The 14,286-nt window shown below is 43.0% G+C and overlaps 1 protein-coding gene across 1 annotated transcript in view; it reads left to right on the top strand.

Annotated features, from left to right (window-relative positions):
- The window catches only part of NEDD1 (NEDD1 gamma-tubulin ring complex targeting factor), a 198,654-nt gene that overhangs the window by 14,542 nt on the left and 169,826 nt on the right, over positions 1 to 14,286 (top strand). Inside the window, exon 2 of the mRNA XM_082254862.1 lies at positions 3,419 to 3,562. Within this exon, the coding sequence (XP_082110988.1) occupies positions 3,419 to 3,562 (144 nt within the window). The remainder of the gene's footprint in view (positions 1 to 3,418; positions 3,563 to 14,286) is intronic.

Below are 14,286 nucleotides of genomic sequence, written 5' to 3'. Positions count from 1 at the left end.
TATCCCCACTTAAAGTCCAAGATGTCATATACGACGTCCAACGGTAAGGAAGCGGTTAAAGGACAAAAAAATTAAAGACTTTTGCCGATTTTCAGACAGAACTGTAGCATAATATGTATTACACACTCCCTTGTCATAGGAAAGTGACTTGATAAACGCTACCTGTGCCTGCTGTCATTTATGCTGGCCATACAAAAACAATGACTTCCTTCAAAAAAAATTTTCATTTTAAGAACGTTCTTTTTGTTTTTCTAATCATTAGTGGGGTCAAATCGACATTGGTTTATGACCACAGTGACAGGAACATTCGAAGGAGCAGCTGCTTCTCGGTCATTTTCCCCACTTACCGGAGCCATCAGTAGCAGGGAAAACGATCCGGTCCTTTCAGGTCCTAGGCAGGAAGTCGAGTGAGGGCAAGATGGCCCCCCACTCGACTCTATGGCCTTGAGGGACTGGAGCGACCTCGTACATCGCTTCCTCTCAACGGCCGTAAAGGACCCATTTTTTTTTTCTTTTTCTTTTCTTTTGCTTTTAAGTGTAGATGTGAGACCCGAGGTCTTTTTGACCCCAGATCTCACATTAAAGAGGAATTGTCATGCTTATTTCTATTACAAGGGATGTTTACATTACAAAAGCTGAGTTTTTTTTTTTTTTTTTTTTTCTTCTTCATGGATATGATAATTTTAAATATAATGCACGTTACTGGTAAGTTTACTTTTAAATGTAATTTTATATTACCTCCAGTCTTATCAGCCTCCACCTTCCCTGGTTTCAGATGCTGCTCTTCCCTGCACAGACTTTAAAGTGACTTTTTAAAAAAAAAAAAAAAAAAAATGAAAAAAAAAATGTTATACTTACCTGCTCTGTTCAATGGTTTTGCACAGAGCAGCCCTGATTCTCCTCGTCTGAGCCCCCCCTCACCAATGCTTCTGGCTCCTCCTGCCTTCAGAGTGCCCCTATAGCAAGGTAAAAAAAAAAAAAAACTTCTGCCTTTTTCGAACCGTCATTTCCTGTCCAGGACTACATGTCCTCATGAGGCCTTGCTCCTCACACATTCACATGTTCTCCGGCACTTACTGACATGTATGTATGGTGTACTGTATTTCCTGATATGTAAAAAATAAATAATGCATTATGTATGCAGGTCAACTAATCGGCAGACCATCTAATCGATTATGAAAATAGTTGACAACTATTTTCATAATCGATTAGTGGTTTTAGCCCTAATTTGTACCCCTTGAAATTGTACACATTTTGTCAAGTTGCAACCAAAAGTGTAAATGCATTTTTTGGGATTTATTGTAATAGACCAACACAAAGTGGCACATAATTGTGAAGTGCAAGGAAAATGATAAATGGTTTTAAAGTTCTTTTTACAAATAAATATCTGAAAAGTGTGGTGTGCATTTGTGTTCAGTCCCCTTTACTCTGATAACCCTAACTAAAATCTAGTGGAACCATTTGCCTTCAGATGTCACCTTATTAGAGTCCACTTGTGTGTGATTTAATCTCAGTATAAATACAGCTGTTCTATGAAGCCCTCAGAGGTGTGTTAAAGAACCTTAGTGAACAAACAGCATCACAAAGGCCAAGGAACACACCAGACAGGTCAGGGATAAAGTGGTGGAGAAGAAAGCAGGGTTAGGCTATAAAAAAAAAAAATATTCCAATCTTTGAACATCTCACGGAGCACTGCTCAATCCATCAGAAAATGAAAAGATTATGGTACAGCTGCAAATCTACCAAGACATGGCCATTCACCTAAACTGACAGGCCGCGCAAAGAGAATTATTCAGAGAAGCAGCCAAGAGGCCCATGGTAACTTTGTGAGAGCTGCAGAGATCCACAGCTCAGGTGGGAGAATCTGTCCACAGGACAACTATTAGTCGTGTACTCCATAAATCTGGCCTTTATGGAAAAGTGGCAAGAAGAAAGCCATTGTTGAAAGAAAGCCATAAGAAGTCCCATTTGCAAGAAACCATTTGGGGGGAACCCAGCAAACATTGGAAGAAGATGCTCTGGTCAGATGAGACTATAAAATTTGCTTTCAGGCCAAAAAGTTTAAATGCTATGTGTGGCAGAAAACTAACACAGAACATCACCCTGAACACACCATCCCCACCTGGAAACATTGTGGTGGCAGCATCATGTTGTGGGGTTGCTTTTCTTCAGCAGGGACAGGGAAGCTGGTCAGAGTTGATGGGAAGATGGATGGAGCCAAATACAGGGCAATCTTAGAAGAAAACCTGTTAGTCTGCAGAAGACTTTAGACCCGGGCAGAGGTTTACCTTCCACTAGGACAACGACCCTAAACATTCAGCCAGAGCTACAATGGAATGATTTAGATTAAAGCATATTCATGTGTTTGCATGGCCCAGTCAAAGTCCAGACCTAAATCCAACTGAGAATCTGTAACAAGATTTGAAAATTGATGCTCACAGAGGCTTTCCATCCAATCTGACAGCTTGAGCTATTTTGCAAAGAAGAATGGGCAAAAATGTAACTCTCTGGATTTGCAAAGCTGGTAGAAACATACCCAAAAAGACTTGCAGATGTAATTGTAGCGAACAGTGGTTCTACAAAGTATTGACTCAGGGGGCTGAATACAAATGCACGCCACACTTCAGATATTCATTTGTAAAAAATGTTGAAAACCATTTATCATTTTCCTTCCACTTCACAATTATGTGCCACTTTGTGTTGGTCTATCACATAAAATACCAACAAAATACATGTACATGTTTGGTTGTAACATGACAAAATGTGGAAAATTTCAAAGGATATAATTTTTTCCAAGGCACTGTACCAGTATGTCTATGGAGTGTAGGAGTAAACCGTGGGAAACCCATGTAAGCTTCATCCAGATAGTATCCTAATGGGATTCTAAGTGAGGACCCCTGTGCTGCAATGGGGAACAGCTTGATGTCTGCTTACATTACAGGATTTGCTACTATGGTTGCTGTGATTACTTCTTCTGCTATTAAAAGAGACCGAGCCACTGATTGGCTCTTTTGATTTTCAGATATTTGCACGATTACAGGTATTCCGCGTGTGTTCTTGATTTTCTCACACCCATAACAAACCTGAATAAAAGATGCACCGATCTACAATTGACTGAATTACAATGGCCAGTCATAAGGGGCCTAAAAGAAGAGTTTTGGGTGCATGTGTACTTGTCGATTACTTATGAGTTGTTGGGGGTTGTCATATTCTGATAATTTTGGTTTTTTAAGATCTACTGTTGGTACGGAGCTGTATAAAGCCAAAACAGGCTGGACCCAAGGAAATGGTACATGCTGTGACCATTTGTTTATGCAGGTAGTAATGCAAGGAAATTGCCTTTCTATAAATTGCATGTGATCCTACAGTTTTCCAGGACTTGTATTTAATAGTTCTCATTATTATCCTTCATATTTAGGAATAACCATGCAGGACAGCATCAGATTTGCTTCAGCTGGTGATGATATTAAAATATGGGACTCTTCATCCATGACACTGGTTGAGCAATTCAATCCCCACAGCACATCCCATCCTGTATCTTCGTTGTGTTGGAGCAGAAACAGTATCCTTTGATGTGTGCAGGCTGGTCCTCTTTCTGGTGGTCCACTTTTTTATTTTCTCTAAAATGTAAGCAAATTTTGAGCTGTAATGCAAAGTCCATTGTTTGTATTGTAATGGCTGAAAATGATTATATGTTGCGTTATCTGTTTTTCCTTTTTTAAACCAATAATGTTGCATGTTGTTTTACACAGGTTGATTTTACTAATATACTGCAAGTGCGTTTGCTCTAGTTCTGAGGGGAAGCTCTGCGGATTTATATCATCCAGTCATATTCAAGCAAAAATGCTGTGTTTTTTTTTTTTTTTCCGCTTTTTTTCTTTTCCTTGCGTGTGATTGAGTATTCTTTGCAAAGTACAGCTTTACCTCATTTACTAAGCTCTGGAGCAAGTGCACTTGCAGGGCACAGTATATTTGTCTTTGGTAAATCAACCCTAATTTACTTTTAGCTTCATCCAGTCACTGTTTTATTTGGTTGTACGTGGCCATATTGACTTGTTTGCATTTCTTTGGCATATGGGCAGAGCAGTTGTATTGCTTTGTTAGCAGTTTTATGGATTTTTTTTTTTTGCTGTCATGTTGGAATAAAATGTATATTTTGTATACTCCTTTTTTTTTTATTTTATGTTTCATATTTACAGTCAGCATGTGGAGCCGTATTTTTTTTTTTTTTTTCTTTTTCTTTGGTTCATTGACGGACGCACCTCCTGATCTTCATAACCATTGGGTTATACTGGCCTCTACAGGAGTAGGACACTAGGCAGAAAAAGTCCCAGGGGGGTATACTCTCCTACTCTCCTCTTTCTGCTATATATATATATATATATATATATATATATATATATATATATATATATATATATATATATATATATATATATAGCCAGTTTTTTTTTTTTTTTCTGCCTAGTCAGTTCCTTGCTGGGATCTCTGGTCCTGGCAATTTTTTTCATTTTTAGATAGAAATTTTCTCCTAGTTTTTTTTTTTCCCTGTGAGATCTACAATCAACTGCCGGACTGGATGACGGGCTGGATAATCTAGATCCAGTGGTCACCCTGGTCTGGCCAGCGAGTGCGTGCAGACCTTAGCCCTGTGCTAGGATCGGCCGCGACATAGCCCCACCGGACAGGGGCTGGCCTGGGAGTTTGCATATGACCTGGTCTCGGCCCGGGTCGCAGCGTTCCTTCTGGCCAGCAGCCCCCCCCCCATTTAGATGGCGTGGAGTTCTGTCTGAAGCAGTGCCTGTCTGGTTCCTAGCATGGTGAGTAGCTGTCGTTCCCCCCCCCCCCCCCCCCCCCCCCATGGAGGATTTTGGAGTGGACGTGGGCTCCCCTTGGGACGTTTGTGCTCCTGGCTGTGGTGGGGGGGGGTGCACCGCCAGCAAACGGACGGTCGGCTGTGCAGCGGGGGGTTTTTACCTGGTGGGGGCTCCTGCCTGGGCCCCCGTCCTGCCTGGGCCTGCCCTTGAGGTCTGGGGATCCCTCCTGGGTCCCTGGGACCCTCGCGATGCTGTCATTTTCTTGTAGCCTGTCTGCTCAATGCACGGCGGCCATGTTTGTGTAGTCCGGCGGTCATTTTGCGGTTGTTTGCCATTGAAAATAGTGGCGGCCATGACAGTGGAGCCATCTGGGTGGCGATTTTAGCATTGTGAGCCCCTCCTCATCCCCTGATGCTGACTCCTGGATCCTTTCATTTCCCGATCACTGCTCGTGCAGTGCAGATTCTCCTGGTGGCTGCGGTGCCTGATTTCTGCGGGGTGGTGAGTCTGGTGGGATCCCTCTCTCCTGAGGATCGATTGGTGCTGCCAGAGCAGTGGTTGTCCCTTGTCCCATGAGTCCGGTTGAAGAGACCCTGGCCTTTAAGGACCCAGCTTACAGAGAGACAGAGCCTGTGGCCATCCATTTGTACACCCTGGCCGGTTCGGCACTGAGGCCAATTATCACCTTAGCCCTAGTGTCGCAGACTCTGACCGAGTGGGCTAAGCTTTCACGCTGGAGGGGGAGTAGTCACCCCCCTGCCCTTGCTGAGCTGGCCGACCAGCCTGTCCAGGGGCTGCAGTTTATCTGTGATGCCTCTTTGGATGTGGCTCCCCTAGTGACTCGGTTCTCTGTTTCGGCAGTGGTCCTTCGGCATGTCTTTTGGCTCAATTGCTGGTTTGCAGACCAGACTTCTAAAAAGGCCTTGACTGATCTTTCCTTTCAATGAGTTTGACAGTTTGGTGCTACCCTGAATGACATCATTAAAGGTCTTAAAGGGGAAGAGTACATTTCTTCCTCAGGCTAGTAATGGCAAGAACCCTTGTAGTAGTCATGGGCCCTCCTCGGCTCAGAAGTCGTTTCGTTCCCTAGGGTCGACTGACAAGAGATCGGAGTCCTTCGGGACCTCCTCCGGAGGGTCCAAGCGAACTTGGTCTGGCAAGTCAAGTGTGGGCTTCTCCAGACCCGCAAACAAGGCCCCTTCAGCAGGAAGGTGCGCCCTCACCCGTACCTGGAGTGGGGGAATGTCTTCGCTGGTTCCTGGACCTGTGGACTCCCTTGGCACAAGAACGGGTTTGTCCACGAGGTCATTTGGTCCGGCTACAAGATAGTATCGTTTTTACCGTCCGGTAAGGTTCTTCCTTCCATTGTGCGACTGTCCCCGGTCCGCTTACAGGCTCTTTTTGGGGCAGTGCAGGACCTTTCACTGTAGAGGTGATGGTCCAGATTCCAACTTTGGAATGTTTTCAGGGGTTTTACTTAAACCTGTTTACAGTCCCCAGAAAGGCAAAGTGCGTCCAATTCTGGACCTCAAGCCACTGAACTGCTTTGTGCGGGTGCAGAAGTTAAGAATTGAGTCCGTTCGCACTGTGGTGGCTTCCCTGCATTACGGGGATTTTGTTGCCTGCATCGACATCGAGGACCATTCTCTTCACATTCCAATATGTGTCGGTCTCCATCGCTTCCTCCCCTTTGCCGTGGGAGAGGAGCATTATCAGTTTGTGGCATTTACCTTTTTGGTCTTGCCTCTGCTCCTTGGGTCTTCACGAAAGGGTTGGCCCCGGGGCCAGCATTGTTATGCCAATGGGGATAGCGGTACTGGGCTACTTGGGCGGCCTCCTTCTGCGAGTGGGGTCTCCTACTGCTCTGGTGGAAAACCTGGAAATAACCATATGAGCCTGAGGGAGTTTGGCTGAATTTCAGAAGTCTGCTCTGGTTCCGTCCACAAGCTTGACTATCTGGGTCTGATTCTGGGCTCTGACTTAGCCAGAGTGCTCCTTCCTCTTGACAAACTCCAGATATTGTAGGTGGCAATTCGTCTCCTGCTGCCGTCTAGCAGATGGTCATCCCCCGTGGACTTTCATGCAGGTAGATGTCTACCTTCGAGGTGGTTCTGTTTGCAGAGTTGCATACGAGGTCCCTGCAGGTAGATTCTGGCCAAGCGGGACAAGAATCCGCAGACTCTGGACAGTCGGACCCAGGGAACGAAACAGTCTGATATGATGGCTTCATGCTTTGTCTTTGCAAATCCCCCCCCCCCCTTTATTTGAACAGTGGTCACCACGGATGCCAGCCTGTCCGGTTGGGGGAGGCATCCTCGGCAAATATACTGTACTGCTCAGGGGATCCAGACACTGGAAGAGTCTAGACTGCTGATCAATGTCTTGGAGTGATCAGACTGTGCCTGGAACATTGGATGGATTGTCTTCAGGGATGTCCAGTGTGGACAATGCCGCGGCCGTGGTTTGTCAATCACCAAGAAGGGCACAAGAAGTTCCCTGGCGGCTCTTGAGGTAGCCTGCATTCTAAGGTTGGCAGAACAGTTAGTTCCAGCCCTCTCCACCATACACATTCCCAGGGTGGAAAACTGGCAGGCGGATTACCCCAGTCGGCAGGGGTTGGACCAAGGGGAGTGGTCCCTTCATCCGGAGGCGTTTCATCAGTTGTCTCTGGTGGGGCATCCCTGAGGTGAATCTGTTGACTTCCGGGCTCAACAGAATGGTGCAGAAGTTTGTGGTTCGGTCACGGGATCCTCTGGCGGATGCCACAGATGCGCTGTTTGCCCCTTGGAATCAGTATCGTCTGATTTGTGCCTTCCCTTCTCTCAAGCTTTTGCCAAGACTACGTGGGATCCAGGCAGAAGGGATTCCGGTCATTTTAGTGGCCACAGTCTGGCCTCGCCAGGCTTGATACGCCGATCTGGTGCGGATGTTCGTCGATGGTCCTTGAAAGTTTCCTCTCTGGGAGGATCTGCTGTCACAAGGACCAATCCTACATCCTGTTTTACAGTCGCGAGTCAAAAACGAGGAAACCTACTTCTGGGAAGATCTACCGTTGTTCGTGGAAGATGTACATTGCTTATTGTGAGCCTCTTGGGGTTCATCCTCGCTCTTGTTCGGTGGCTCCGATCTATACCTTCCCTCAAGGGGGGGGGGGGTTTGAGCAGATATTGGCCCCTTGAGTACTATCGGAGGTCTTATTTCGATGGCCCTTGGCCCCATATTCCCTGGTGTGTACTTTTTCTTCAGGGAGTTAGCCACGTAACATCTCCAGTGTGGTCTCTGTTGGCGCCTTGAGACCTCTATTTGGTGGTCTCAGTCCTCCAGAAGCCTCTTTTTGAGAATCTTCAGGAGATTCCCCTGCTTATGCTATTGCAGTAGGTGGCCCTTTTGGTGGCTTTCACCTCTGTGCAGGGTGTCTGAATTGGCCGTGTTATCCTGTCGTTCACCTTACTGGTGGTTTACAGTGATTAGGTGGTTTTTTGCCTGTTGGACAAAAACACCACTGTGCTAGAGAGCAAAAAAAGCTGCCAGCACTAAAGAGCAATCAACCAAACTCCAAAGATGCATTTAAAACAAGAGTGCAGCGCTAAATGAATCATAATATAAAATCCTTTAGAATAAAAATTCTTAATTCAGTCCACTGGAGTAGTTAAAGCAGGAACCGGACCACCAATGGAGACAGATGAGTAAACCTAAAGGTAAGAGGGCTACTCAAGACATCCACTTCACACCCAAGGTGTTTAATCAAAATCCGCTTACCAAATAACCCAGACCACTAGATTATAGGTGGTCAAAAGGGCTTTAGTAGCAGCGCTCAGGAAGACCGCATTGGCCTTTATTGGCATACGGGGACAGACCGGCTGCAAAAATCACTGACCGTGGTTCTAGTCCATTCCATCCAGGGTCAGGTTTCTCCTTTCCTTGTCAAGGCGCATTCTACTAAGACGCTCAGTGTCTCCTGGGCTTCCCGTCATCAGACGTCAGTGAGGCAGGTTTGCAAAGCGGCCGCCTGGTTGTCTGTGCACACTTTCACAAAGTTCTATAAAGTGGATGTGTTGGCATCTGCGGATGCTTCCTTTGACCGCAAGGTTTTTGCATGCTGCTGTTTAGAGGATCTGGTCCTCTTTGAGGGTGTATTTTTTTTTTTTTCAGGTGAGCTCCTGTTTACCTGGTTGGCTATAGTTAGCCTTGGGAATTTTTTTTTTTTTTTTCGCTGTTCCCACCCCTCATGTTTAATACTGCTTTGGATATGTAGATCAGGAGCTGTGTCTGTCAACGAACAAAAGAGAAAATTAGATTTATGACTTACCGTAAAATCCATTTCTCTACTGTTCATTGATGGACACAGCACCCACCCCTCTGTGAAGTTGTAATTCTTCTGACTCTGCTTGTAACAAAACTAAATACCTTTAGCAGAAAAAGGGAGTATACTCCCTGGGACTGCCCATAGGCGTAGTCAGACTTTTTTTCTGCCTAGTGTCCTACTCTTGTAGGGGGCAGTATAACCCAATAGTTATGAAGATCAGGAGATGTCTGTCAATGAAAATCAGAGAAATGGATTTTACAGTAAGTCAAAAATTCAATTTCTTTCCACGCTGGCAGAAATACAAGGCCCTCTTACTGGACAGGGGGAATGGTGGTTAGTTGTGGCTTATACCCTGACACAAGAGGTGGAGCTGGGGGGTGAGAGGTGGGGCTGGGGGGGGGGGCGGGGGGCTATGTGAATCGAGATCGCAATTCTTATATGATCGTGCAGCTTTAACACAAATATACATATAAAGAGTATCAAAGTTTATTGCACATCTTTTTATTTAAATTTATGAGAAAAAAAAAGAACCACAGCTCTCATACAGTATACCTGTTTCTATGCTTAGTACTCCAAGTGTTTGAAGCGATTAGCATTTAATTGCTTAATCAGGACCTAGGTAACTTGACAGCACAGATAATTGTCCTAAATAACATAGAAAAAACATATTTATCAACTTTACATATATGAAAAAAAAACAAACGGGTCAGGCACTATATCACTACAATAAATTACAGTATACTTTTAGAGCTCAAAAAGTGATGGCTGGATAGCAGTTTATGAAGAAATCTCTAGCAATCTTTGTGGATCTTATGTACGACTCCTACACCAAAATTATTTGGGGTATGGCCCCATATAGTGTCAGATAAAATGCAATTATAATATGAACCGACCATTTTGCCGCTATCCCTCTGGGATACAGTGCCTTGCGAAAGTATTCGGTCCCCTTGAACTTTGCGACCTTTTGCCACATTTCAGGCTTTAAACATAAAGATATAAAACTGTAATTTTTTGTGAATCGACAACAAGTGGGACACAATAATGAAGTGGAATGAAATTTATTGGATATTTCAAACTTTGTTAACAAATAAAAAAACTGAAAAATTGGGCGTGCAAAATTATTCAGCCCCTTTACTTTCAGTGCAGCAAACTCTCTCCAGAAGTTCAGTGAGGATCTCTGAATTTAGGTCAATGTTGACCTAAATGACTAATGATGATAAATGGAATCCACCTGTGTGTAATCAAGTCTCTGTATAAATGCACCTGCACTGTGATAGCCTCAGAGGTCCGTTTAAAGCGCAGAGAGCATCATGAAGAACAAGGAACACACCAGGCAGGTCTGAGATACTGTTGTGGAGAAGTTTAAAGCCGGATTTGGATACAAAAAGATTTCCCAAGCTTTAAACATCCCAAGGAGCACTGTGTAAGCGATATTGAAATGGAAAGAGTATCAGACCACTGCAAATCTACGAAGACCTGGCCGTCCCTCTAAACTTTCAGCTCATACAAGGAGAAGACTGATCAGAGATGCAGCCAAGAGGCCCATGATCACTCTGGATGAACTGCAGAGATCTACAGCTGAGGTGGGAGACTCTGTCCACAGGGCAACAATCAGTCGTATACTGCACAAATCTGGCCTTTATGGAAGAGTGGCAAGAAGAAAGCCATTTCTTAAAGATATCCATAAAAAGTGTCGTTTAAAGTTTGCCACAAGCCACCTGGGAGACACACCAAACATGTGGAAGAAGGTGCTCTGGTCAGATGAAACCAAAATCGAACTTCTTGGCAACAATGCAAAACGTTATATTTGGCGTAAAAGCAACACAGCTCATCACCCTGAATACACCACCCCCACTGTCAAACATGGTGGTGGCAGCATCATGGTTTGGGTCTGCTTTTCTTCAGCAGGGACAGGGAAGATGGTTAAAATTGATGGGAAGATGGATGGAGCCAAATTCAGGACCATTCTGGAAGAAAACCTGATGGAGTCTGCAAAAGACCTGAGACTGGGACGGAGATTTGTCTTCCAACAAGACAGTGATCCAAAACATAAAGCAAAATTTGCAATGGAATGGTTCACAAATAAACATATCCAGGTGTTAGAATGGCCAAGTCAAAGTCCAGACCTGAATCCAATCGAGAATCTGTGGAAAGAACTGAAAACTGCTGTTCACAAACGCTCTCCGTCCAACCTCACTGAGCTCGAGCTGTTTTGCAAGGCGGAATGGGCAAAAATTCCAGTCTCTCGATGTTCAAAACTGATAGAGACATACCCCAAGCGACTTACAGCTGTAATCGCAGCAAAAGGTGGCGCTACAAAGTATTAAGGGGGTTGAATAATTTTGCACGCCCAATTTTTCAGTTTTTTTTTTATTAAAGTTTGAAATATCAAATAAATTTCGTTCCACTTCATGATTGTGTCCCACTTGTTGATTCTTCACAAATGACAGTTTTATATTTTTGTTTGAAGCCTGAAATGTGGCAAAAGGTCAAAGTTCAAGGGGGCCGAATACTTTCGCAAGGCACTGTATATAGATATAAAATAAAATTCTACATACTACCTGATATCCACCTACTTGGTACTAGCTTTGCATTGTTGAATCAAATCGAAGCAGTCGGCCCACCATAGTGTGAAATACAAGCTTTCAAATGAGATTACCTTAACCTGTAGGGTCATTATACAATAAATTTATATGCTGTAAATTTCACATTACTTTTATCCATAGGCCGGAAATGTAATTTACCTAAGATTGGTGTTTGAGGCCCTTTAAACTTTATGGGGACACTGCCCAGATGGCTGAATTTACTTGTCCCCCTAAAGTATATCAAAAAGTTTTTCCAGCACAGGAAATCCTCCACAGAAGCACCTATAAAGTAGTCTGAAGAAGTGTGAATCCATCAATATAGCTATAGGGTCAATAGTGTAAACATGGTATGCTAGGTAAATTCTTATTCTTATCAGAGACGTTCAACAAACACTCCTCCACCATCAGCTGTTTGTGAGTGAGTGTGTCTATTTATGTTCATTTTGGTGCCAAAATTACATGACGTCCTAATTGTGCGTCTTTAGTACTCCTTCCTGGGTTTGGAGCCTTTAACCAATCAGATATTATAGATAATAGAAAAAGTAATCAAGTGCCTAGGACTACAAGGCTAATTATCCAGGGAATAAGGAAGTGCAGCTAATTAATTGCAGATAATCTGCATATTAATGGGAGAAAAAATTATAACCATAAGCGCAAGACCTTGAAATTCCCTAAATAATATAAATTCCAATTTGTACTCAGACACAATAAATAAAATAAAATTATATATTCCACCAAAAGTGGAAAAAATATGGTACCTGTGTGGGTGTGCATGAACAAAAATGTATCTTAAAACAATATATATTATAAGATGTCAGCCATTGTGGCAACAATGTTGACACACATCTATGTAGACTAAACAAAGTGCACTATGCAAAAAAAGTGCAATGTGACTACAACGGTAATCCGAATAACGAAAATATATAGGACACAATTTCTTGATGAAAAAGTGTCCAGTGCAAAAAGTGCATATGCAATGTATGAATATAAAGGTCTAAAGTGTTAAATATAAGAAAGTGTGAATATTAAATAAAGATGTGAATCATAGTGCAAATGGAAAAAATTAACCAGCATCCTGGAACTTTTTTGTATAAAGTGCAAAAATGTATATATTAACAATCACAGAAATTTTGTTTATCACATTTCATAACCCCATATGAAATCCAAGCACATTATATATAACTCTAAAATGCTATCTTCGAACAATGCCCCCCATGCTCTCTACCAAGGAGCGACGTATGGGTACGGCGATCCGCGCAGCCGAGCCAGTCTGCTGCAGTATATCTGCGGTGGGCGGTCGGCAAGTGGTTACCTTTAAAAAAAAAAAAAAAAAAAAAAAAAGTCTGTTCTGCAATGAGATAAACTTGCCTACCTATGCACAATTTTCTTCAGATGCGTTTTTACCCTTCTGGCACGTTGCCGGTGTGTTGGAATCAATGGCATCATCCTGCTGGCCAATTACAATGACTAAAAACCGCTGCTCACACCCAGGTGAGGGACCTTACTGACATCGGACAGTTAAAGCAGTCCCTGTCTTTAGTTCCTTATCGTTGTTGTTAACCACTTCAGCTCTAGGCCTTTTCTGGCACTTTTTTTTTTTTTTTTTCCATGTAACAATCAGTGTTTTTTTACCAGAAAATTTCTTAGAGCACCCAGATATAAATTTATTTTTATATATATATATATATATATATATATATATATATATATATATATATATTATATAATTTTTTTTTTTTTTTTAATAAGCAGAGGCCCTAGAGAGTGGATTGGTGGGGCTTTTGTCTTTTTTTTTTTTTTTTTTTTCACACTATATTTGTGCAGTAGTTTTTCAAACGCTTTTTTTTTTTTTTTGCACAAAAAAACAAAATGTTACTTCAATTTTTTTTGGTTAAAATATTAAAGATGATGTTACACGAGTAAATCGATACCAAACATGTCAGACTTTAAAATTGCGCATTCCCACGCAGCGGCGGCAAATTATGTAATTTTTGCTATCCGTAGGCAACGCTTTAAAAGCCTTCACAGGTTACCAGTTTAGATTTACACAGGTCTGGTGCTAGAATTACGGTCTATGATCTGACGTTCGCAGTGATACCTCATGTGGAACGCTTTCTGTTTGGGTGCCTGCAGGACCGACGGGTGTATTAGCCTTTACACTGCCGCTTTAAATTTTTTTTCAACACTTTTTTTTTTTTTTTTTTTTTTGCTGTCACAGGGAATGGAAACCTTCTTTGTGACAGGTACTTTTTATGGAGAGATCTGGGATCTATAAAGACCCCAGATACTTCCTCTGTCCTTTAAAAGCATTTTATCACACCAAGATTGATGTGTTGGAAATTATTTTTGAAAATGGTGCAATTTACATCCAGGTAAACCTGAAGTGATGTCAGGTCATTGCTTCCTTGTTACCATACCCCAGAGCCAAAAAAGCAGATCTGGTCTTTGTTCAGCTCTTCAATCATTCAATTCCTGGTGGGACTGGAGATTCCGTTAAAGCCACGGAAGGAGGGGAGGGAGAGATCCCCCTCCTGCTGCTGCTCGTAAAAACAATCCAGCAGCTAGTTTTTTACAGGAT

Source organism: Pelophylax lessonae, assembly GCF_965119305.1.
Source record: "Pelophylax lessonae genome assembly, chromosome: 4".
NCBI classification, from domain to species: domain Eukaryota; kingdom Metazoa; phylum Chordata; class Amphibia; order Anura; family Ranidae; genus Pelophylax; species Pelophylax lessonae.
This window is presented reverse-complemented; position numbering and strand designations above follow the sequence as displayed.